The 24703-nt window shown below is 36.5% G+C and overlaps 1 protein-coding gene and 1 long non-coding RNA gene across 4 annotated transcripts in view; one reads left to right on the top strand and one right to left on the bottom strand.

The window, feature by feature from the left end:
* Nucleotides 1–7052, top strand: part of LOC105750429 — a 49657-nt gene extending 42605 nt beyond the window's left edge. For 2 of the 3 annotated variants that reach the window (XR_004233736.1, XR_004233737.1), the window contains exons 3-4: nucleotides 75–172; nucleotides 6031–7052. This is a non-coding gene — a long non-coding RNA (uncharacterized LOC105750429). The remainder of the gene's footprint in view (nucleotides 1–74; nucleotides 173–6030) is intronic. The other variant, XR_004233735.1, reaches the window with a different exon arrangement.
* Nucleotides 7053–9101: 2049 nt separating this feature from the next.
* Nucleotides 9102–20607, bottom strand: SERPINE1 (serpin family E member 1). Its single transcript, XM_012548797.3, has 9 exons — nucleotides 20443–20607; nucleotides 19456–19721; nucleotides 18671–18904; nucleotides 14098–14292; nucleotides 13444–13642; nucleotides 11375–11475; nucleotides 11154–11240; nucleotides 10176–10259; nucleotides 9102–9818 (listed from the first exon to the last, which is right to left on the bottom strand). Exons 2-9 carry the CDS (start codon nucleotides 19718–19720, stop codon nucleotides 9781–9783), a joined length of 1203 nt encoding a protein of 400 aa, XP_012404251.1. The 5' UTR covers nucleotide 19721; nucleotides 20443–20607; the 3' UTR covers nucleotides 9102–9780.
* Between the last annotated feature and the right edge of the window lie 4096 nt (nucleotides 20608–24703).

Below are 24703 nucleotides of genomic sequence, written 5' to 3'. Positions count from 1 at the left end.
TAGGAAAACTTACCTGATAAGAGCATATTGCTTTCAAACATAGTTCTGGCTTTCTTTTTCCTTCTCCAATACAGAGTCATCTAAGTCTCCTATCAAGCCCTTTAAAAAATTTTATTAATATAATTGAATTCTGAACAATTATTTTCCCATCAACCAAGAAGCTCCCAAGGAGGTAAGTTTACCAAGGAAAATCTGTCTGTTTTTATTTGTCTCTTTCTCTCTGCCTTTGTCTCCTTCTCTCTGGCTCTTTCTTGCTCTGTCTCCCTCTCTCACTTATACAAAAACAGCCTAAAATGCGCCCCCCCCCCCCCAAATACTAAAGACTTCAATTTGCTTTAATATTTTAAAACATTTGCTTTTTATTATTATGAACTTGACTAATGTCAATTAATACATTTCCAAATACTCAAAAAATGAATACTACATATGAAACCATAAATATCCACTAATTATAGTTAGCTTTTCATTTGTATATTTCAAATGTAATACTGTAGTTTTAAAAATGTATAGCATATTTCCTTTTTCTTTCTTTTAGATTATTTATTCTTTTCCCTTCCATTTAAAAAATTATTGGAGCAGCTAGGTGTTGTAGTGGATAGAGCATCAGTCCTGAAATCAGGAGATCTGAGTTCAAATGTGATCTCACATACTTAACACTTCCTAGCTCTGTGACCTTGGGCAAGTGATTTAACCCCAATTGCCTCAGGGCAAAAAAAAAGAAAAAAATATCATTTCTTATTTCCTACTTTTCTCTCTCTTCTGTACCTAAAAAAATTCCTCCTTATAACAAGTATCATACAAATCTACATAATGCCTATATCCGAAATATATGAGATGGTTCTGTATTTCAGTCCATCGTGTTTGCCAAGAGCAGGAAAGCATGATTAATCATCATTCTTCTGGAGTCCTAATTGGACATTTCATTGACCAGAGTGTAAATAATTTTTTTCATTTAAAAATATTTTTTCTGTTAGCAAAAATATGCCTTCTATTCTTCTCATCTCCTCCTCCTACAAATTGGGAATGAAAGAAAAACAGAATCTCAGAAAAAAAAATATATATATATAGTCAAGCAAAAAAAAAGTATCCTGAATTCTTTTTTTGGTTAAATTCAATATATGCATACATGTTTATACAATTATCTTGCACAAGAAAAATCAAATGAAACCAGAAGTCTCCTGAATTCCTAATTATTCACCACTATTATTCAATATTGTACTGGAAATATTGGCTTTAACAAGAAAAAAAAAAGAAATTAAAGGAATTAAAATAGGCATTGAGGAAACAAAACTCTCACTCTTTGTAGGTGATATGATATATACTTAGAAAATCATCCAAAAACCTACTTGAAACAATTCACAGCTTTAGCAAAGTTTGCAGGATGTAAAACCTTCACAAATCATCAACCTTTCTATATATTATACTGACAAAGCCCATCAGAAAAAAAGAAATTCCATTTAAAATAACTGCAGACAAAATAAAATATTTGGGTCTATCTGCTAAGACAAACCCAAGAACTATATGAACAAAATTACAAAATACTTCTCACACAAAGTCAGACCTAAAGAACTGGAAAAATGTCATTTGTTGATGGGTAGACTCTTATTAATATAATAAACATGACAATTCTATCTAAATTAGTGGTCTTGTTCAGTGCCATATCAATCAAACTGCCAAAAAATTATAGAATTATAAAAAATAACAATTCATCTGGAAGAACAAAAAGTCAAGATCATCAAGAAAATTAGTGAAAAAATTTGCAAAGGATGGTGGTTTAGCAGTACCAAATCTAAAATCATATTATAAAGCAACAGTCATCAAAACCATTTGGTACTGGCTAAGAAATAGAGTGGTAGATCAGTGGAATGGATCAGATACAACAGAATAATAAAGGCCTATAGTAATCTAGTATTTGATGAATATCCAAACTCCAGCTTCTGGAATAAGAACTCACTATTTGACAACAATTGCTGGGAAAACTGGAAAATAATATGTCAGAAACTCACCATAGATTTACATCTCCCACCCCATACCAAAACAAGGTCAAAATGATATATGATTTGTGCATAAAGGATAATACCATAAACAAATTAGAAAAACAAGGGATAATTTATCTTTGGGGAAGGGAGGAATTTGTGATCAAAGGATAGAGAACATTATGAAAGGGAAAATGGACAACTTTGATTACATTAAATTTAAAAAGTTTTTCACAAACAAAACTAATAGAAATAAAATTAAAAGGGAAGTACAAAACTGTTGGAAAAATATTTATAGCCAGTGTTTTTGATAAAGGTCTTATTTCTAAAATATATTAAAGAACTTTGTTAAATATATAAGAATACAAGTCATTCCCCAATTGATAAATGGTGAAAGGATATGAACAATTTTCAGATGATGAAATTAAGCCATAGATAGTTATATGAAAAAGTTTTCTAAACCACTGTTAATTAGAGAAATGCACATTAAAATAACTCAGCTAGGTGGATAGAGCACCAGCCCTGAGTTCAAATCTGGTTTCAGATACTTAACATTTCCTATCTATGTGACCCTGGATAAATCATTTAACCCCATTTGCCTCAGCAAAAAACAAAAACAAAAACAACAACAAAAAAAACAACAACTCTAAAGTACCACCTCACACGTCTCAAATTGGCTAAGATGACTCATTATATTTGGCCAAAATCTCTTCCCCAAAATCTTCAAGGAGATATCTTGAAAGATACCTCCTTTCCTCTTCACATATAAAGAATCTTTCTTGTGGGTTCCTACAGATGCATAGGACATCTAGGAAGTCTTCATAATAATGTCCTCTCTGAGCTACTTCTGTCAACTTGGCATTTACTGATATTCAGGAGGTATCCCCGGAGGGTTGGTTATTGTTTGACAGGTCTGTGGGTCTAAGACTCCTAACACTCTACAACTCTAGAAATGGACTTTCCATTAGCAATTAACCAATAGACACAATTAGTTCAAAACAAAGTCATAGTAAGAACAGTAACAAAAAATTTCTCCTTATAAACTTAGGGCGTGCCTCAATAGGAAGAATGGATGCAAACAGAATTCAATGATAGTATTAGGGAACACATATGACTAAGGATATCCTCTGATTGTTCAGGGCTTTAATATTGTTTTGGAATTACTTTTTAGATGCCTTATTTCCCTCTCTACTGGGTGGGTCACTCAGATAAGTCTGCCCTTCCCTCTGGTTCTTTAGGGCAATTCTTGACTGCTAGAACTAGTTCTCTTGAAACAGTAACCAATTTCTTTCTTGGCTGCCAAAGGTCCTGCTCCTTGAAGCTTTTTCCTTGCTCTTTTCTCTTCCTTTCTTCCTTTCTCTGCTCTTAATCTGTCTGGAGATTATGTCCATGCTCCCTTAATTGTAGCTCAGATTCTCTTGAATTGATGCATTCTGAAATCTCTGGAAGGGGGTGAGTAGCTCCATAGGTAGCTTTCATGGCAGATGGAGAAAAGAGAGGAATATCATTTTCCTAGCTTTGCTTTAGAATAGGCAGAGAACTCACATTCCATGAAGTTGTTCCTGGCCTGGTTTCTTGAACTTTCAAGTCAGATCCCTGACTAACCAGGGATCATTTATTCAAAAGCTCCTAGGGTATGGCCAATTTTGAACCATTTAAACCCAAGTTTCCCTTTCAATTCAACCAATGAATTTATTCTCACTTCAAGGGATCATTGGATGTGGCCAGTTTTACAGTTGATTTGTTAACAACAGCTTGGTAACTTATTGATAGCCAGTCAGTTAACAAGCATTTATTAAATACTTATAATGTGCTAGGTTTTGTGCTAAAACAGGGAATATAAAGACAAAAACAATTTCTGCCCTTAGCGTTTACAAGGGGAATATAACTTGTAAACAACTAGATACATTGTTGTTGCTATCGACACATACAAGATATGTTCCAGTAAATGGAAAGTAATAAAAGATGGGAAGATACCACCAGGAATGTAGTGAACTGCTAAAAGTCTCCTGAAGAAAATTTAAGCTGAATCTTGAAGGGAAACTAAGAGGGCAGAGCATTTGAGGCATGGTTGGAATGGGGTCTTATACCAGGTCAGTGGTACAAGTTAGATTATAGTTAGAATTATAGATTGTGTGGCAGGAAGAAAGTATAAGACTGGGAGGATATGTTAACACCAGGTTATCAAAATATTTTATTGCTAAACAGAGGAGTTAATATTTGATCTTGAAGGAAATAAGAAAGTTACTGGAATTCATTGAATAGGGGAGTGTCATGCTCAGAATTATGCGGTAGATTGGACCTGAGTTGAGTGAGAGTAAGGAAATAAAGATAATGCTGTAGTTGTGAGTCTTATGCCACAATTTCCTTTGTTCTACCTCAGTTTCCTTAATTGTTCTGTCTGGTTGCAACATCCCCACTCCTAACTTAGGACTATTCTAAGGTTATAGACTGTGAATGTTTAATCAATCAAAAGACCTTCTCTCTTGACTCCAGACCTTCCCATTTTATCTGAATGTCCAATGCTCACTCTGCCTCCCCCATCCTGTCATTGTTCTTCCCAATCACTAAACTCTATGAAGAATCTCTGGGATCCCACATTCGATACTGGATACTTGGAGAAGAGAGTCCAATCCATTCACTTAATCAAACTCTCCAATAAATTAATTATTGTAACTCTATAATCTCTATCCTGCTTCAGTTTCTCTGGCATTACATGAGCCTGAGTTACATGAAGGATGCTGTGCCTTGACAGTAATAGTGAAATTTGGAAGGAAGGAGGTATTCTGGGACGGACTTGACTCAGGCCAGGCCTGGGTTATTTAAATTCAATAATAGAATTTAAGGAGACACTTTTAAAAGTATACAATAGTCAGCAAAGAAAGTTGGCCATATCATAACGAGGGAAAGTTATTCAATAAGGATATGCAACAAGTTCACTGTGAAATGATTTAATTGAGCAAAGTTCCTCTGCCCCTGAGTTGTCCATCTTGGTCTACCAGACAAGGTAATTAAGACAAGCTTATGTTTTGCCTTTAGTCCCCCCGAGCTGGTCATATCTTAAAGACAGTTTCACTATCTTTTAAGGAAAAACGAATTTAATTTGCATGAGGACTAGGGAGGTTAGGATGTTGATCCCAAGATATTGATCCCAATGTAAGCCTATTCAGGGAGAAAGATAATTCCAGTTTTCCATGTGATGAGCTTAAGATGCAGATGGACCATCCAATTCATGATCCATGTTTATTGCTCAGAAGTGGAACTAGGACTGGATATATATCTGTATTACATGGATAATGATGATAATTGAATCCATGTAAGCTGGTGAGATCACCCAGTGAGATATGTATTTTTATTCTATAATCTGGGTTCCAACCTACCCATTTAATAGTATTAAACACTAGTCTGCAACAAGCAACCTTTATTTAGTTAAGCTGGAATGGAAGAACTCAGTCTATATAAACTAAGAACACAGAGATTCTGGGCCACAGGTTATTATACATCTTGAACTTACATAAACCCCCAAATTATTCACTTTTTCTTTGGCTCATGCATCATGGCAGTTTGCACTGGCAAGTTTGCACCTGTAGCATGTGTCTAGGTGTCTACATCAGTCTGCAACACAGAATCACTCAAGAAAATAATGGATTTATTGGGTACCAGACTGCCTTTACATTTTACAGAAAGTGGAAAACATGTAAACAATGAATATACTTATCCTCTCTTTTTATTTATTTATTTATTTTATTTTATTTATTTTTTAATTTTTATTTTTATCCTCTCTTTTTAGCGTGTTCTTTTCATCAGAATCCTAAAGAGCATATGTGTCAACCTGTGATTGATTAGTCCTTTTTTAATGAATGGGGATTCATTTAGCTTTATGGTATTAGTATAAGGCACACCCAGAAGGGAAACAAACTTGGGACTGTTAGACATATAATCTTCATTCACATAAGAAAACATAACCATCTTAGTAATTTACAATGCTTCATGGATTGAAAGTCCAGGTTTCATTCTCCTCTACATCATGAATGTCTCTTGTTGTTTCTCACAGCATTGGAAACCATATATAGGAACTTCTCAGTCATCAAGATGTGTACTGTTTACAGAATCTTCCTCACAATAGAAGACTGGTTCTACAAAACCTTGTACTTGGGAAATTCATGAAGGAACACATCAAGCCAGAACTAGCCAAGAAATTTTCCCTTTTTTTGGATAGAAGCCTGGATTTTAGTATCATGCTGCCTTGACTAATCCCTCTTCTCTAGCCAAAAAGTCATATTCTAGGATTCTTTGACATGGAGCAGAAGCTGGGAAACTTAGAATAGTGATGAAATGAAAGGTGGAGAGTCACACTCTGTATCTTTTGTAACACCCAATTAATGGGGAATCAGGGGAGGGACTTATTCAGGATAAGAAATAAAAGACTGCCTTTCCACTTTCAAAAAATGTGTACTTGTTCTTACAAGAATATAAAATAAAATTTTTCTAGCATTCATGAGTGAGTCAGTGAAGTTCTTGGTAAGATACTTGTCTCTTACATTAGGATCAAATGAGAAAATTGTAAAGCCTAAGGGCTTTATGCTAAGGCATAATCCCTGCAGTGTAGTAGACACTATATAAATGTTAGCTAATTATTATATCTAAGGGAACTTCATGAAGACTACTCAAAAGAAGAAAAGAAATTCCAGAACCAGGAACAGCTGAAAAACCCAGTTGTCCACACATGTTCTCTACACATGTGTCTTACTACTACTATACTTTAAATTTCTTTCCGGGACTTTGTATGGGCAAAAGAAAAATGTTTTTCCTGTTTGGGAGGAATTTTTTGTACCAATTGTGCTTTTTATGTCTTCTCATTAAATTGGTTTGCTAAAGAATACTGTGTCCACCCAAGAAATCCCAGTCATGTCCCTGAAGTTAATGGCATGAGTCTTGGATTGATTTTATAGGGGGAATTTAATCTCAGGGACATATCCTGGGGTTTCTGATAGGACAAAGCTGGGCTGTTCACCTTACCTTCACAGAAGTTGGGCCTCAGATGTTTGACATGAATTGGATTTCTTTGCTGGATACAGCAGGGTGAGGCTATAGGGTAAAACTAATCCCTATTAGTGCCCTTCCCTGTTTGTTTCAGGGTTCAGTCTTTCTCTGCCAACTGTATCCAGCCATCCAGGCCTTGTTAATAGGACAGGACCTTCTGTATAAGTTGAAATGTGAGCTTAGTCTTGAAGGAAGGAAAGGATTTTAAGAGGTGGAGTTGAGTAGTGATAAAATAATAGTCACTGAAAAGGCAGAAAGATTGTATAATGAAGTTTTCTATATGAGAAATAGCAAGTAGGTCAATATGGCTGGATGTGCATGGAGTGGGAGTAGAGTATAGGATAGAAAAGAGTCAAGCTGTGAAGAGATTTAAATGCCAAAAAGGACTTGATATTTGATCCTGTAGGTAATTTCATTTTTAAATGATTGGTCTTTGTTATTAGCATATGAAAATGTACATTTTCTGGAGATTGTAGGATTCTTTCAATTAAAAAATAATTATGGAAACACAAATATTAGTTACTGTTGAAGAGAGCCTGACTTTTGGCCAGACCAGAGTTGTTAATTTACTGAAGAACAAGAATTTTTAAAGGAAAGTTTGTAAAGTTTGAGGGAGTTACAAAGAATGGCTTCACAGTATCACAGAGTCCATTCCTTCATGAAGTTTATGTTAGTTGGGGGCAAAACATAAACACCTTAAAAAATTAAGAGCTAAAGACTACTAGAAGTATATGAGATATGATGAAATCCCAAAGGAAAATGAATTCTACAAAGGTAACTGTAAGTTTCAGGGATAGATAGATAGAAATGATTCATGAATTTGATTTGGATCTTAAAGAATGTGTAGGGAAGGGGGATGAAATTCCAAGATAGAGTAGACTCACCACCAGTCTGATCAAAAAAAAAAAGGAGGTAAGACTGTCCCGTGGCACATTTTGGAGGATGAAAAGTAAAAACATTTTGTTAGGGACAGCGTGTTTCAGGGATGTATCCATCCCAGCTTTGTTGAAGCAGACACCCAGGACAATTGTACTTTCACATAAAATGTTGCAGGGAGCTGCCATTTGAAATAGAGGTGTGGATAATATTTTGTGTATGTTCTTAACCCTTAGTAGGCTAGAATTTCTAAATTTGTAGATTTCTTTAAAATTTCTTCCAGATGTAGCAACTTATTGATCTATAAATCCTTTGATCTGACCCCCAGTACCACATGGAATAAAAGGCAAAAGTACTGTTTTTAAGTGTTTTATTATTTTTTTAAAAATTATTTTATTTACATATAAAATTGTGTAAAAAAGGATATATAGTTTTATACAAACTGCTTCAAGAAAATTTAGATATGAGTACTCTATATCTCTCTCACCATCTACTACATAATGAAAAATTATTAGGACAGAAAATGGAGGACCCTTTATTTAATGGAATTTGGTATGAAACTCATATATAGTAGGATGATTAAGCTTCTACCATATTATGTACATATTCCATCTCATGTAATTAGTAAATATTAAAAAAAATTTAATTTCTCCTCATTTGACTGCCGTTGGATTTCCTTTAAATGGATTTCCACAGATAGCCACTTTGGTGGTGGGTTGGCATATATAAGGACCTGACCTGTATGACCCTCTGAGTCAAATTATAAATTAAAGCATCTGAAGGCTTTTCTAACCTGGCCTGAAATAAGAAATTACAGGCATTTATGTGCCACAAGGTGTCACTGCAGGCCTCATTACACAATAGGCAGTAGTAGGGTTTATTTTATTTTTTTCCTAAAGAGTTTAATAAATTATGATAGGGCTATAGAGCCTCATTGATATTCTGTCTTACAGAGAAGCAGAACAAGTGCAAAATAACAATAACAATACATGAATATATTAAATCTTCCTTGACATCTCTCTCTCACACGCATATATACACACACCCACACCCACACCAACACCCACAGACACACAGGTGGGCAGGGTTTAAGTAAACATACAGTATTCACACATGCTATGCTTATCCTTGTCCTGTCCCCAGAAAATAAAACTGGAGAAGATTCACTCATTTTTATCTGGCTCTTCTTCCTCTTCTCTAAAACAAAAAAGGGTAGAGGAGCAAAAGTTCAGTTTCTCTCAGTAAACAAATCCCTCAGAGTCCAAAGTAATCTTTGCACTCTGTTTTCTAGGGAAGGTACTATGCCAAAGTGAGTCTTGGCGCTATCTTTTCTCTCAACCTTAGACATCTTCTTTTCTTTGAAGGGATTGATGGTCGATATCCAATTAGAATAGGAATAAATGATATTCTTTCTATTGACCTCCTCTGGTCTGATACCAGCCTCCTCAGCAGTGACAGACAGTGGAAGAGTAAAAGCAACATGACTTGGAAGCAAATAGCTTCTACCAAGCACACTAAAGCTCCCATAAGTCTTGTTTTTTTCCTTCTCAGTCTTAGTGGGAACAAGGGGGCAGAAGGTTGACTAAACAGAAGTAGGTATCTGAGTGACCCTGCATGTCTTAACAGTCTGCCTTGGGGATTTCTTGGAAATTGCTTCATTGTCTGTCTCTCCCTTTAATGGGAGGAAAGAAGACTCGTAGAATCTTATGTGAGAGACTAAGACCTGAGGATAAGATTTTAAAAGGGGAAAGTGGTTTTTTTTTTCTTTTTCTAGAAAGAGAAATAGGAAAAAAAAAGTTATTTCTTCAGAGGGTCTTTTTGTGTATGCCACTTTTTAGTTTGTTCCAAATGAACATTCCTTTGCCCAAGCAGAAGGCTTTATCTCTTAGGGTTCCATCACTTGTCCCATGAAAAGAATTGTTCCTACAGGAGATAAACAGAATTATAGAATTTTAGAACCAAAAGGTATTGTATAGAACATTTTGTCCAACTTTGTCCTTTAATTGATGAAGAAAACAAGGCTTAGAATGAATAACTGTCTATTTGCTGATATCTAGTTGGTGGCAAATCTGAGAGATTTCAGGCCTTGATTACTGTTCTAGTATTCTTCCACTTCATCATAATGCCTTAACTAGTAGGAAGATAAATATAACTGAGTGATGACTAATGATAACTGTCCTTAGAAACTCCCTAAGAATAGGGATAGTTTTTTTGAGTCTATCTTATCCAAAGTAAGATAAAACAACCTTCAAAGTATTGTGGTATTTTCTAATCCCTCACCTGTAGGGTTGTGCCTGACTACAAAGAGGAAGGGCCTGTCCATGATGATCTCCTGGGGAGCCATTCGAGCAGAAACAATAATGGCTGGAAGAGAAAAACAAAAACAAAAACAAAGCATAAGAACATAGGCGTTACCACCATGCCAGATAATTGATCTACCTGCTTATTACACTGTTTTGATAATAGGATTGAAGAATGGCTTGAGAGAAGGCCTAGATTTTTTTTTTCTGTCCCCCCAAAAACCAAACCAAATAATCTTGAACAATGAGGTATATTTCCTAAAATATTCTGGTTTCTCTTTACCTAAGTACTAAATCTGTGACTTTATCTAAAGACTCTTTTTGAAATACATATATTATCAATCTGTACCATAGTTTAGGGTTCATAGATCATAGATTTAGAGCTAGAAGGTACATTAGAAATTATCTAGTCCCCTCTCATTTAATGGGTGAGAACACTAAGAGTGATTATATGATTTGTCCAAGGTCTCACAGGCAGTAAGCATCTGAAGTAAGCATTTGAATGCAGGTCCTCTGATGAAAGAAGTGGTTTTCTTTTCCTTTTTCTCTTCTTTGTTTCCCAGCTCCTACATCTACCCACTGTTTATAAGCTAGTCTTTTGCAGATTTTTTCAATAACCAGGGTGCTAAAGGAGCTGCAGATAGAAGTCAGCTCCTGGAGAAAGCAGGACCCCCATTTTTAGACACAGAAAGTGATTAAACACTTTAAAGAAAGTCTTGGTAAATATATGAATGTTCTCTTTCTTGATCAGAGAAGGGAGGATTTCTTGAAATGGGAAGTAAGTTTAGTCCACAATGAGATGGACTTGAAAGACAGGCCACACCCTAACTCATCGTAGGGGAACAAGACACTGGTTAACTGTTTCTTGTATCTTTGAAGTGAATCTTCAGTGCCTGGAGTTTATTTCAAGAATTGCCCCACTTTGCCCTGCTCTCATTTCTTCCTGAGCCAGACTTACCAGTAGTTGAGGTTGCCACAGTACCACTCTCATTCACTTCAATCTTCACCTTTTGTAAGGCCTGGGACACATAGAGTATTTCTTTATCTGAAACAGAAATCAATACAAGAGCCATTCAGTCCATTTTCTGGATGATGCTTTCCCCCACCCTTTTTTCACAGATGATTTAAATTCCCAAAGATAGGGAGAAGAACCAAGACAATGCATAGAGGATTCCTCACCAGAAAGTCTGGTGAAATCTGCCAGGCCTGGCCTGAACATATCCTTCATCCCCAAGTTCTCCAGAGGCCTTTCGAGGTCAGCTACACTCTCCAGGGAAAACCTGCAAAATCAAAGGACTTAGCTCAAGTTCAGGACACACATCATTAACATAACTCAAAATTCTAGGTATTGAGCCAGTGCTCTTTCCAGAAATCTTGTCCTCAGAGATAATATAGATAATATAGAACTTGTGGGTCTTAACATCTGAGTTAAAGGTAGATTTCCTTTATTGATGATTTTAAATTCAAAAGGCATTTTTAAAGTAAGTCACTGTGCTAAGTACTGGGAATATGAGGACAAAAACAAACCAGACCCTGCCTTCAAGGAACTATATTTCACTAAGAGAAAACAACATGGGACACACTATATTATATTATAGAAGTAAAAGTTAAGGGAGGCAATGGAGAGATGATAGTATTATAAGAAAAGTTTGAAATGTGAGAGGAGATATGAAGGAGGGCATTCCAATAAGGGAATGCACAAATACTGGAAGGAGATGGATTACTGAATTTAGGGAACAGCTAGTAGACTCATTTGGTTGGAATATAGAATGCAAGAAGAGGAGTAATGTGAAATCAAGTGGAAAGGTAAGTGGAAGCCAAATTATAGAACAGAGGACATTTTCCCCTGAAAAATTTTGATCAGAAAAGTGACATGTTCATATTGGTATTCTCATCATATTATTTTCATATCTGTGTGAAGGATGGATTTGAGAAGGGATACATTGAAATTGGGGAGACATTAACTAAGAGTCTATGACAGTAGTCTCAAAGAAGGATGATGAAAGCCTTGATGTAGGGTGGGAGATGTGGGAGATGCTGTGCAGGTAGAATTAGTGTGACTTTGCAATTGGAGATGATAGAAAGATACAAGTCAGAAATCCCTTCAAGTTTACAAATATGGGTAAGATTTTACATCAAGGCAACTGCACTCAATAGCTGTTGGTGCCCTGAATCAAGCAAGAATTTGGAGGAGGAATGAGTTTAGAGGAAAAGAGATTCAGATCTAATTTGTATATGTTGAATTTGAGATGCTTTCAAGTGGAAGATGTCTAACAAACATTCAGGAAATATAGGACTGGAGTTCTAGAAATAAATTAGGGATAAATATGTAGATTTGGAAGTCATGGCCAATGACTGATCCCTTTCTTTAAATAAGCCAGAAAATTTTGGCATTGTTTCACCTAGTCTGGTTTGGGAGTCAAGGGCAAATTCTTGTGAAAGGACATCTTATAAAAAATTTCATTTGTAGATTTTGTTTTTTAGAATCAGTCATGAAGAGAGCTCAAGCAGAGAAGCTTTTGAGCTCTTCATTTCTCACCAGGACATGACTGATTGCCACAATTTTTGTTTTTGTTTTTTTTTAAAAGAAGAAAAAAAATAAAAGCACAAAAAAGCCTTCTAGCTATTGAAAGCATGTGAAAAAGTGGGGCAGACACAGGGAGAGGTTTCCCTGGAATTCTGAAATTACCTGACTTCAGCCTCAATCATCTCCTCTTCCCTCTTTAGAAGGATTTTTATGAATATGCTTTGTTAGTTGAGGCTTTATCTTTTAACTGTAGGTTAGGTTTACTAATTTAGTGGAAGAGATGATATTTCATACATACCTCTTTTAAAATGTGTAGAGTTGGAGAAATATTTTTTTTAAAGAATTTTTAATCAGGAAAGGGACATGTTCATATAGGTATTCTCATTATAATTATTCATCTTCAATCTTCCACTACAGATTTCTGTTTTCTTGTGATTGGCTCTTACTTTGTGTGGGGGCAAAAGACCAGAGGCAGGCTCCAGGAGCCTCTTTTCTTTCTATTCCTCACAAAAGCAAAGGGGAGGGACTGTTTTTAATCCATTTCAGACCACCAGAAATTTTTATTGGAGTCTCAGAGCCTGGGGAAGCAGTAGTAGGTTAGAAGGTCATAAGAAAATCTGAATTTATCTTGAGGGCAGGGAGGTAATTTTGATTCAGATTGTAAAGAAAGGGATTGATACAGATTGTAAAGATGGAAGGGGGAAAGGTTGGTAGGACTTACTTGGGCAGAACCAGCAAACGGGGCAGTTTGGTCATATTGCCCTTCCATTGATTGATGAGCTGGGCATCTAAAATGTTGGTGAGGGCAGAGAGGGGCACCTCCTTTTCATAGGGAGCAGCAATGAACATACTGAGGGTATCACCATGATAGGGCAGTTCCACGATGTCATAGTAATGTCCACTGGGGGTCAAGAACTCAGCTAGAAAGAATAAGAAAATTATATGGGAAAAAAGTCCACTGATGATGAAAATAGCTCTTGCAACTCAATCCCACCCTAGGGGAGATGTTTCAATTTTCTCCATCCTTTAAAGTTTCTCCTATACATTCCTAGAATTCAATTTTAAGTTTCTTTCATTTTCTATTCCCTTCCTCCCTCCTATTCTTTTGCCTATCACAAGGGTCTCTTAGGATTATCACAGTATTTTTAGATTTTAATTGTCTTTTCTTAGCCTTTTTATTTTCCTCCTTCCTTTCCACCAAGATTTTCTGGGTGCAAAAAACTCCTTTTAGCTAGAGAGAGAGAGAAGGTTAAAAAACAAAAACAAAAACCCAGTATTGAGAACTCAACTTCTAAGTTTAAATCAGATTAGATCTCAGTTCTGAATAATAGAATTATTCAGTCTTGGAGGGAAAAAAGGGAGTACTTGCACTTACTGCAATTGAACTTGTTGGTCTGAGCCATCATGGGCACAAAGATAGTACTTCCATCAGATTTGTGGAAGAGGCGATGGTGAGTTCCCTTGGCTGGAAAAGGTAGCTTCCACTGGCCTTTGAAGTAAAGTGCATTGACAAACACCATTTTGGTCAACTGGTCAATGGTTCCATCTGCCAGCAAGTTACTAATCATGCCTACATGGAAAGGCAAGAGAAAATTGGGTAGTCAGGAGACTGGTAAGATTTCACTTCTCTGTATTTATTGTTTCTCCCTAGCCTTAGATTCTCTGCTAGATATATATGGAGGGGTATAAGAACAATATAAAAATTGGAATGACTCTCAGAAGTCATCCAAGCCAACTTGTACCTACCCATGAATCCCTTTTCTATCCTCTTCTACATGTGTTCCAGGTTCTTGTTAGACAGTGCTAGTGAAGGGGGATTTACTGATGCCACTTTTGGCAAGTTCTAATAATTAGGAAATATTTCTTTTCAATAAACTTAATAAAACTAATGCAATTTCTACTCATTGTTCCTCCTGTCAAATCAATCTTCTACATTTGAAGATAGCTTTCATTTTTGCCATATCTTTTCTTCTTTAGAAACATTCCAAATTCCTTCAGCGATCCTCATATGGCATGATTCCTTTTATAGTTTATAGCTCTTGTCAACTACTTTTGGACACAAATCTTCAATGTCTTTCCTAAAATTGGCCCCCAGAACCAAAAAATGGTACCTCAGATGTGATCTAATTAAGACAGAGTACAATGGGGCCATCACCTTCCTCCTCTTGGATGTATTGATTTAAAAATATTAATAAAAATGCTCTGTTTTGGCTCGTCTGCCAGAAACAATTTTATTTAACATAAAATTAATAAGGAATATTTCAGAAGAAAAGTCTAACGTCATCCTGGGAATACCCAGGCAATTTAGAAAAAGGAAATCTATGCTAACTTCTTAGTCAAGATCTATAAACCGGTTTTTAACTCCATAGATGAACAATTAAGACTTAATTTTTCTTCTTCACTGCTTCTATGTAGCCATTCTAGAAGATCTTGATGGTTTTTGTGACATTCTTCCTTACCTAGTCAGCTTGGCATAATATGCGTGAGAAAAGGGAAAAATTAGTGTTAATTAGTGCAGTTAACATTGAATTTCAATGTTATTGTACCTGCCTTATCCATCAAGCAAGTATATAAGATTGAGAAAGAAGACCTAGATTAACAAGTAATTGAAGTGGCTCAATGAATAAAGATGAATGATCTTGGAGTCAAAGAAACCTAATTTCAAATTCTACCATACTTACTAGCTATGTGACCCTGACCAAATTTCCTAATTGCTCTTGGCCTTTGTTTCCTTATCTGTGAAATATGGATAATGATAGTACCAACTTTACAAGCTTGTAGTGAGGGTCAAGTGCTTTATTAGTTTTCATGTTATATAATTGCTAGCTATTAAAATAAAAAGAGCAGCATATGTTAGATCTTTTTTTCTTTTGTTATTTTACAAGTTGATTCATTCCAAATAATCAAATGCTATAATGATGAACATATTCTTGTGTGTTTATTTGTATGTGTGTGTTCATGATGATTGAAAGTTTACCTTACTGCTAAAGTAATCTCAAAAGTAGTCATAAGGGTAAACTGCTGAAAAGCTTTTATAACCAAGTTACTGTTAATACCAAACTACTGAAAGCTAGTCTTCAATACTGAGTTCATGTATTCTACTCTAAATGAATCTTTGTTTTTGAGATGGGCTTCTGAGGTAGCAAAAAGGACATTTGACTATACCAATATCTTCTCCTCTGTCCAGAAAAGTTGTGCCACATTAGAGCAAACAGACTATATCTTGTTATAGTGTGTCTACCATTTCCAAGTCAAATTCCTAGTGAATATCTTTCTGGAAAGAATTGTGAAGGATTTAGCTGAAAATGTAAACTGTATTGCCACATTAGAACAGCCAGCTGCATTTATTTTTATGAACCTTTATCTGTTCTTAACTTGAAGACTACAAATGAATTCTTTAAGAAAGTATTAAATATCCACAAAATTTCCATAAAGTGTTATTGTTTCCGTTGGTGACCTATATGTATTCTTTATAATCATGTTAATGCATTTTATAAGGTAAGACCTAACCATGGTTCCTGGTACTGGTAATCTGAGTATGAGAGAATATTATTAGGGATAGGATCTAAACTAGGGAAAGAAAATGATCCTTTTTTCCCAATATGCTGCTTCCCAGGGCTTTCATTGTTCTAATACAACTTGACTAGGCCTAATTAATACTTGAGTATCTTTTCTATTTAGGAGATGTAAGCAAATTTAAATTGGATACTTCTGTGTAAAGCCAATCCTTAGATTTCAGTCTAGAATGTACATAAAGGTCTAAAATGGGATCACTAAAAAAGTAATTTTTTTTTTAAGTGACAGAAGCCTATCAGTTCTAGTTGATTTGAGGTATATTTACATCATTTCTGTACTAGGCAAACCACATGAAAACTCCTTTCCTCACTGAGCAAATGAATTTAACAGGCTGAGATACTCCAATAAGACAGATATTGTGAATTTTTCAGATGACCAACTATGGGCCATATGTGGTGACATCATTCATCAAAGTTAGCTGGACAGTTCAAGGATCAAGAATTTGATTCTTGCTTACTGATGATCTCTGACCATGAAGTTATCCTGGCTTTTATCAGGCTAGGAGTACAGTGCAGTTCAGCCACTCTCATGCTTATGGTATATATATGGGACTGAGTAGTCTATTTTGATATATGGGAGCTCAAATTCCCCCTAAAGAGTCCTAGCATAATTAAGTTCTCTTGCCAGATATTTGATATAGAATTGAATGGACTTCCTGACCTTTTACAACCATCCATTTACAGTATGCACAGTATTTTGAGATGAGGATGTAATTGTAATATTTGATAATATTTATTGGATTCAACAGATACATTCTCCAGATGAAGTTAATTTATTGAAAGAATGAGTTTTTGGATTTAGAATACTTATTCTAAAATAGCTATGGCTAAGGGATTCAGCCCATCTATTTGCCTTTAGACAAATAGTAGAATAAAGTTCCAATTGCCTTTAAATTTGAAACACCTTGATCTCAGATAGTATACTCTTTATAACTTGCTGGCTGCTGCTTGGTTAATTAAAGAAATAGGTAGGGGATATTCAAATATGTTGAAACATGCGTTTTATCTCTACTCACTGAATTGTTTTCTGTGTCCTGATTCAAGGCAGAACTATTCTGTCAGTTGGCATACTGTTAAAGCATTGTTAACTGTTAATTGTCTTTGTTAACTATTCTGCTGAATTTGAAAAAAAAAAAGCAAAATACAGAGAACTCCACAATTTGGACAACTAAAATAATGTATATTATTATTAATTAGCATGTTCAAAATTAAGGCCCTAGAATTAGTAAATATAGGATATGCTTCAAATTGTATATAGTTCACATTCTCCCTTTTAGTTTCTCTAGAAATATATTATCTAGACATGACATTACTCTAGCTTATGCTCTTTCTAACCTTTCCCCTTTAGCAAAGTAGAAAAAAAAAAGCTAGACTTACTTGGGAAATGGAAAAAGGATGAAAATCAAATTTAAGTTTTGTTTTCTCATTCCTGGAAGTGATGGTCTCACTGATCCACCCAAGGACAGTGGTTTCTTTTTCATTCAAGATTAAGATACTGACCTCAAAAATCAAGGTTAAGATATTCACTTTTTTTAATTCTTTAAGGGGAGTGGTTTAGGTTAGAAGTAAATAGTGATTATTCTGGAATATTAACTCTGCACTTGATTTTAACATGGGATTTTTTTTTTTTATTGTTCAGGCAGAGTCATGTCTAAACCATTTTGGATATATCTCTCTTTTCAGCTAGAAATGACTTGAATATAGATTAATTAAATAAAAAAAATTCCGGTAGATTTGACTTCTAATTCAGAGAACTTTCTTAATAATATTATTTTTCTTTGAAAAAATGCTATTCCTCTTATGACATAGTTTCCAATTGTATCAGCCTTTTTGTTTGTCATACCAAATAATGATTGTCTGGGAATCTGAAGTGGATCAATTTGTCCTTTATTTCCATGTACTACTTTTGTAATCTTTTCTCTTCAGTATTACAGAAAGTAGTGCGAAAAGCTGTCAAACCCATTATACATTTCTAGTCTTCTGTCCTAGTAAAGAACAAATTTTTCATAAGGGTTCTTCCCTCTGGGTAGGACTTAAGACCTCAATCTAGGATTTTTTGTGTTTTGTTATTCTTATTTCTGGTTTTTGTTTTTTCATTCGTTAGTCATCCATCCAACAAGCATTCATCAAGCGCCTACTTTATGTCAGGTCCGGGGACTATAAAGGACCATTTACTTATCAATTTGTAATTAGACTCTATACAAGAGGAAACAAAGTTTTAATAAAATTAATTAGTATTTCTAGATCCCTAGACTGATGCTAAATATTGCCACAAGGAAGAGTTAAGATATTTAGTTTGTGTTTCAGATTCACTTTTGTTGCAAGTCCCTAGAGTATTTTAAATAAGAATTCTACTTTTCCTGGTCTTCTTACCTTTTGTGTGCCTCTGTACCCAGTCATTCACAATGAACCGGGCTCTCTCTCCCTCAGTGAAGTCCACCTGCTTGACCATGCTCCGGAATAATTTAAAGAAATAGGGCATAAAACCCTGGACAAGTTCCAAATCACGCTGGATGAAGATAGCATTGGCTGTACTGAATTCATCTTTGTTCCAAGGTGCCATGAGCTCCTTATAGAGTTTTCGGAGAGCAGGAGCCAGACCTTTTTCTGTGAAGTGGCAGGAAAGAGAAGACACATTAAACCCATAGAATAAGAGGTTTCTTAGAATGGTTGGATCCTGCCACAGACAGATTGACCCCCAACCCATTTCAGATGAAGCAGCTCTCTTCTGCTTCTCCATGGAAGGAAATTTCATAGCCTCCCTCTTCTATCACTATCCTTACCTTTGTCAGATGTCTTAGTTTTTTGGTAACTGCCATGGCTGGGCACTGGATCTTTTCTGAGATTCTTGGTTCTTTTTTTTCCCCCTGCTTATGTTGAAAAATCCCAAACTTGCCCTGAGACTAATCAAAGTTTAAGTTCTCTATTGTCAGAGAAAGATGTAATCCCTTTAGTTTACACATGAGTTTATCCTGACCAGCCTCATGCTTAAGTGAATGATATTATATAATAGCATCCAGGGTCATTATATATTGCCTAATTCAGCCAGATCATTTTACTGATAAGGAAGTGAGGTTCAGAGACATTAAGTCACTAATTTAAGAACACAAGGTCACCTCCCCCCTTTCTTTCCATTCCCTCCCAGGAAGGTCTCCCACCTTCAACACTATATTCCATTGCTGATTGGATCTGTTTCCTGGTGTTCCCTCCAGTTGTGAGTTGCAGCATAGCCAGAACTGAGGCTACTCCATATGGTGAGAAGACTACATTGCCATCCCCAGAAGTTTGGACCACTTCCCGAAACACCTTCATCCCAAAGTTTGTGACCATTTGGGCTACTTGAGAGTTGTGTTGAGGCAAAGAATCTCCCACATCTAGTAGAAGGACCAGGGAGAAGCAGGCAAAGGCCCTGGAGAATTGCATCCTAGAGCAGGGAAAGGACAAAATGAAAAATAGAATGAAATCTCTGGAGAGAGAAAAGAAATTTGACAAATACAAAATCACTGAGGCCAGAGATGGGGAAGAGGAAGTCTCTTTTCTTTGTTGTTAGCATAAGGGCAGAGAGGGATGATGGTCTGGACAGAACAAGATAGATAATCTGAGCCATCTGAGAAATTTAAGGGATGGGCATCAAGCCACTTCTCTTACTCTTGACTAAAGTCCCAAGTTGCTCTGTGTTCTACAGCTTTTGGTGTTCCTTGATTCTTTGAGAAACTTGGAGAAAGGCTTATGCTTCCAATCTTCCTTCTCTGTTCTACATACCTAGAGATAAATTACAGGGACTATCCATTTATAATGAATTTCACTTTCTCAAAGAAACTTCAATGAGATGGTGGGAAAAAAGAAGGCTCTTTTCCCCTCTTCTTAGCCAAAAGAGAAAACAAACATTCAATGAAAGTAGTATGGCACTTAGGAGATGGGAGATGAAAAGAATGGGCTGATATAGTTCAGCGCTTGCCTCCCTGCTTCAGATTCTGATCCTTTCTTCTCCATCAGTATTGCCTAAATTCTCCTAAATGGTGTTCTCTGTGCCTCAGCTCATAAAGCTAAGGGGGTGAGAGGAGGGGGCTGAGGTAGTTTCCTCAAAAAAAAAAAAAAAAAAAAAAAAAAAAAAGGGAAACGGAAGGACATGGACTTTACCTTACCTGAAAGTTTCCAAAAAATCTCTTAGAGGAATTAATTGGTTGTTGTCATCAACTCCTTCAGCTTCTCGTCCAGCTGTGGCTACAGAAGCCCCTATAGAACAGGATCTAGGGTAAAGCTCTGAGTGGAGCAGTTGTTTGGGTGAGTGACTGCTTTCCTGAGGCCTGTGGGCTCTTCTCTTTATAACCCTTCCAGGCAGGAAGTCTGATGAACTCAGCTAAGGGCTTCCCCACCCACTTTCCAAAGGTTCTGGAAATCTGCCCAGACACCAAAGTCTGGCAGGTCACCACTCCAGACTGAGGGGGAGTGTATGTGTGCGTGTGAGTGTGCATGCCTGTGTGTGCATGTGTGTCTCAGTCTGTGTGTAAGTCCATGTGTTCATGAGGCTCCAAGGAGAAAATGCTCTCCCTTGCTCAACAGGCTGTGGCCAAACCCCTACATTTTGTCTCCTCTCTTCAGTCCTCTTTCCCTTGGTCACTGTGTCCCCTACAGTGCTGGCTATTTGGGAGGCCTGACATTCTGGTGACTTTGCTCAGTGTCCAGGAGAAACAGGAAAGGGGCATCTCAGCCTTTTTCGCTTTTCCCAAGTTGGAGAGATCTGGCAATGAAGTTGCAAAAAAGATAAGGTCTGGGGTAGCTAGATGGTCCCAAAGTCAGGACCTGAGTTCAAATCCAGCCTCAGACATGTTATATTTCCTAGCTGTGTGATCTTGGGCAAGTCACAAAAACCCTAATTGCCTCACCAAAAAAAGAAAAAAGAAAAAAAAAAAGATGGCCTGGTCAAAAAAGGTAGGGTTATTGGACTATAGATTTAGAGTTGGAAGCTCATTTGGTCCAATTCCCTTGTTTTACAAATGAGGTCAAAAAGCCTTGCCCTGCAAACAGGAAATAAGTGGTAGAAAGTTAAAAAATGAGTGCAGGTCTTCTGATTCCAAAGTCTAAAAGTCTTTACACTACAATTGGAGGCCCTGATATATTTCAACTACTCTCCACTTCAATCAGCCTTCAGGGAAGATTTGTAGGCAGCTAGGTGGCAGAAGTGGGCAATGCCAAGCCTGGGGTCAGGAAGTCTTCAGTTCAAATTCATCCTGGGATACAAGCTATATAACACTGGGCAAGTCACTTAACCCTGCTTGCCTCAGTTTCCTCATCTATAAAATGAACTGCAGGAGGAAATGGCAAACCACTCTAGTATTTTTGCCAAGAAAACCACCAAGGAATTCATAAAGAGTCAGATAACTTCTGAAATGATCAAACCAACAACACTTGTGCCTTAAAAAGCACCACCACTGCCAGAGGGTTTGTAGAATGTCATATAGCCAGATGGTCATCAGCATTCTCCTAGAGTGATGGTTTCTGGAAGCCTGAAAACTTTTCATAGGGTCCTCTTATGTCAAAACTATTTTCATAATGCATTAGCATATCATTTATTTAAATATTTCTTCCTTTCCCAATTACATATTTGTGTGAGATCAGATTCTTTCATATACTTCAACCAAAACAATATAACACAACAGATTGAATACAAGAGCAGGTATGAGAATCCATCTGTCTCTATTTAACAGATCTAACAGAAATTTGTAAAAATATGTAAAACCATGCCACTTGTCTCACTGATTTTTTTGGAAAGGGGGAATAGAGTTGTTTTTCATAAATAGTTATTTCACATATATTTTTATATACTTAGTTCAAATATGGTTATTTATGTTAATATATAATTTGTTATTATTTAAAATGAATCAATAAATATTTTAAAAGCTTGTTTTAATTTTCTATATACTTTATAAGTATATCATAACCTCCATAAAGAAAAGCTTTTGGGAGTCCTCAAGAATTTTTAAGAGTGTGTAGCAGTCCTAAAACCAAAAACTCTGAGAATTACTGCTGTAGAGAAATAGAAGGGGTGGCAATTTTCCCACTAATCTCTGCTGTTCTCTTTTGCATGTCTGTCTGCCCCTGGATGATGCAAGGGTGACTCCTTTGCCCTCCAGGAGTCCATTTTCTGAAAGCTGGTGTGTTCAGACTTTGGTGGGGCCCTTTCAGGCTTGGTCTTGTGTGAGCAGACCTGTCTATCTAGGGTATAGGATGCGATTTTTAGGGAAGTAAAGTCTTAAAACTTTCTAGCTACAAGGTGCCCCTTCCTCCCCCCATAACTTCTAGGCAAAATAGGCCTGGTCATGGTAATGGTTTATTATGAGTAAAGATTGCTTCTAACACCTAGCATATAGTAGGAGATGAATAAATGCTTGTTGATTGATTCTACCTTTGAGTAGATATTTATTACTACTATAAACAAGGCTAGGAATCTAACCCTTTAGGAATATAAAAATGATATGTACTATTATCTCTAATAGTATATTTATATAATAGTATAGAATATAATAAATAATGATAAATTATATAACATAATATATATGTTTATAAAATAAAAAATATTAACAGAGTAAAAATAACATAACAAAATAACTTAGATGGTACAGTAGACAGAAGCCTAAACCTGGAATTGATAAGTTCAAATCTGATCTCAGAAATTTACTAGCTTTGTGACCTTGGGCAAGTCACTTAACCTGTGCCTGCCTCAGTTTCATCAACTTTAAAATGCAGATAATAGTAAGGCAGGAGTCAAGGAATAAAAACTATGTCAGCAAAAACATGAAAGGAGTAAGATCTGAGAGTGTATTGGGGACAGAGGAAGTTCAGTTTGACTGGAGCTTGGACAAGAATAAAATGAGATGATTAGAAAAGAAGTGGGAGAAATTCTTGCAGAATTCTGGCCTTCCTTCTTCTTGATCCCTTAGTATGGTGTCATCCTCATAAAAAGGTAAGAAGCCCTGGACAGTTGTGTTATATGGGTAGGAAGTGCTATCACTTGAAATCAAAGGGAGGTGCTTAATGGAGGACCCAACAGAAGTCATCAAGAATCCAGATTCCATAGTTTTTCTTTCTTCCCCTATTCTTTTCTGTGGCCTTGATGCCTTCTCTCCCTTTCCATAAATCATTAGGTTGTCTGGAGGTAAGGAACCTTCAGCCTCTCCTTCATCCCCAGCAGGGAACAAAAAATTGCCAGACCCTGACTCAGGAGGCTGTGTCATTGAGTTCTCCCCTTTTCAGCCTTAAAGAAAATGACCTCTTAAGCCTCTCACCTCTCACCTCAGCAAGACCTCAGTGGGAGGGGAAAGAAAAAGACCCACTTGTTGAAATCTTGGTGTCTCACAGACTACAAGAGATAAGAAGACTAGTTACAGAAACTAACTTTTTGGGGAACTTCCAGATTCAGCTAACCATTAGGCCCCTCTGAAGGCTATTTATAATGGTACTCGGGCCTAGTTTCATCTTAATGTTGAGTGTGATTTCCTATAATCCCTTCTTTTCCCCTACCCTAAGCAGGGGTCAGTGAATAAACACTTATCTTCCCTATCTTCTGCTACCCTTTCACTTTCTCCTCAAGTTCTCCTATGTTCCTTTTGAACTTTACCTCATTCCTATTTCTTCTTGTCATTTTTTTTGCTCTTCCTCCCTCTCTCCCTAGATGGCCTTATATTTTTTTTTCCTATATACAACTCTGATTCTCCTAATTTGTGCTTCACTCTGATTACCAGCCTCCCTTTCTCAGCTTCTCCTTTTTTTCAATGAGATTCTTTCCTTTCTAATCACTTTCTCTGTACTCTCACTTTAGTCTGCATCTTATTTTCTCTCATCTCCTCTTTCCACAATCCTTCCATTTCCCTTTTACAGACAAAATGTAAAAGCATTCCAACCCTTTGTGGGGGGAGGGAGGGAAAAGAGTACTCTGAGGCCTCCAGCCTGTTTGTTACATAGCTTCTGAGGAATGTTGGAAAAGACCTCCAGATTTCCAGTGATTTCACTTCATTCTGACAGGGATTGGAGGACAAGGGTACCCTAACAACTCAGCAGATCTATTTCTGGCCTTGGTTACTCTCCAAACTACATATTACCCGAAATAGACCCTGGGTTTTTTTTTTTTTTTCCCCTCTGCTCAGAGGAAGGCTGAGGCAAGAAAAGCTTTCTTTTTGGCCCTAGCTCCTCTCATTCAATTACATGGACCTGGATCACTAAAGAGAAAATTGAGCAATAGCCTCTCAATGACCCTCACCTGAGTGACCTTTTCTTGCTCTTTTTCTGTGTCTTAAACCTTCTCTGACAGCTTCCAAAGAAGCCTTTCCTTTCACTTCAACTCCTGAAATAAAAATTGTACCATAATAAAGCATGATGATATTCTTTCATGTTTCTTCTTTAACATCA

The sequence above is a fragment of the Sarcophilus harrisii genome, chromosome 4 (assembly GCF_902635505.1).
Source record: "Sarcophilus harrisii chromosome 4, mSarHar1.11, whole genome shotgun sequence".
Lineage (NCBI taxonomy): Eukaryota > Metazoa > Chordata > Mammalia > Dasyuromorphia > Dasyuridae > Sarcophilus > Sarcophilus harrisii.
Note: the sequence above shows the minus strand (reverse complement) of the source record. Positions and strands in the feature narration are given on the sequence as shown.

Coding starts and splice junctions, on each gene's coding strand:
- SERPINE1 (XM_012548797.3), bottom strand. CDS start 19,720: ATGCAATTCTCCAGGGCCTTTGCCTGCTTCTCCCTGGTCCTTCTACTA. Junction 18,905..19,455: donor AATGGAATATAGTGTTGAAG/GTGGGAGACCTT, acceptor GCCACTTCACAG/AAAAAGGTCTGGCTCCTGCT. Junction 13,643..14,097: donor GACCAACAAGTTCAATTGCA/GTAAGTGCAAGT, acceptor TATTCTTTCTAG/CTGAGTTCTTGACCCCCAGT.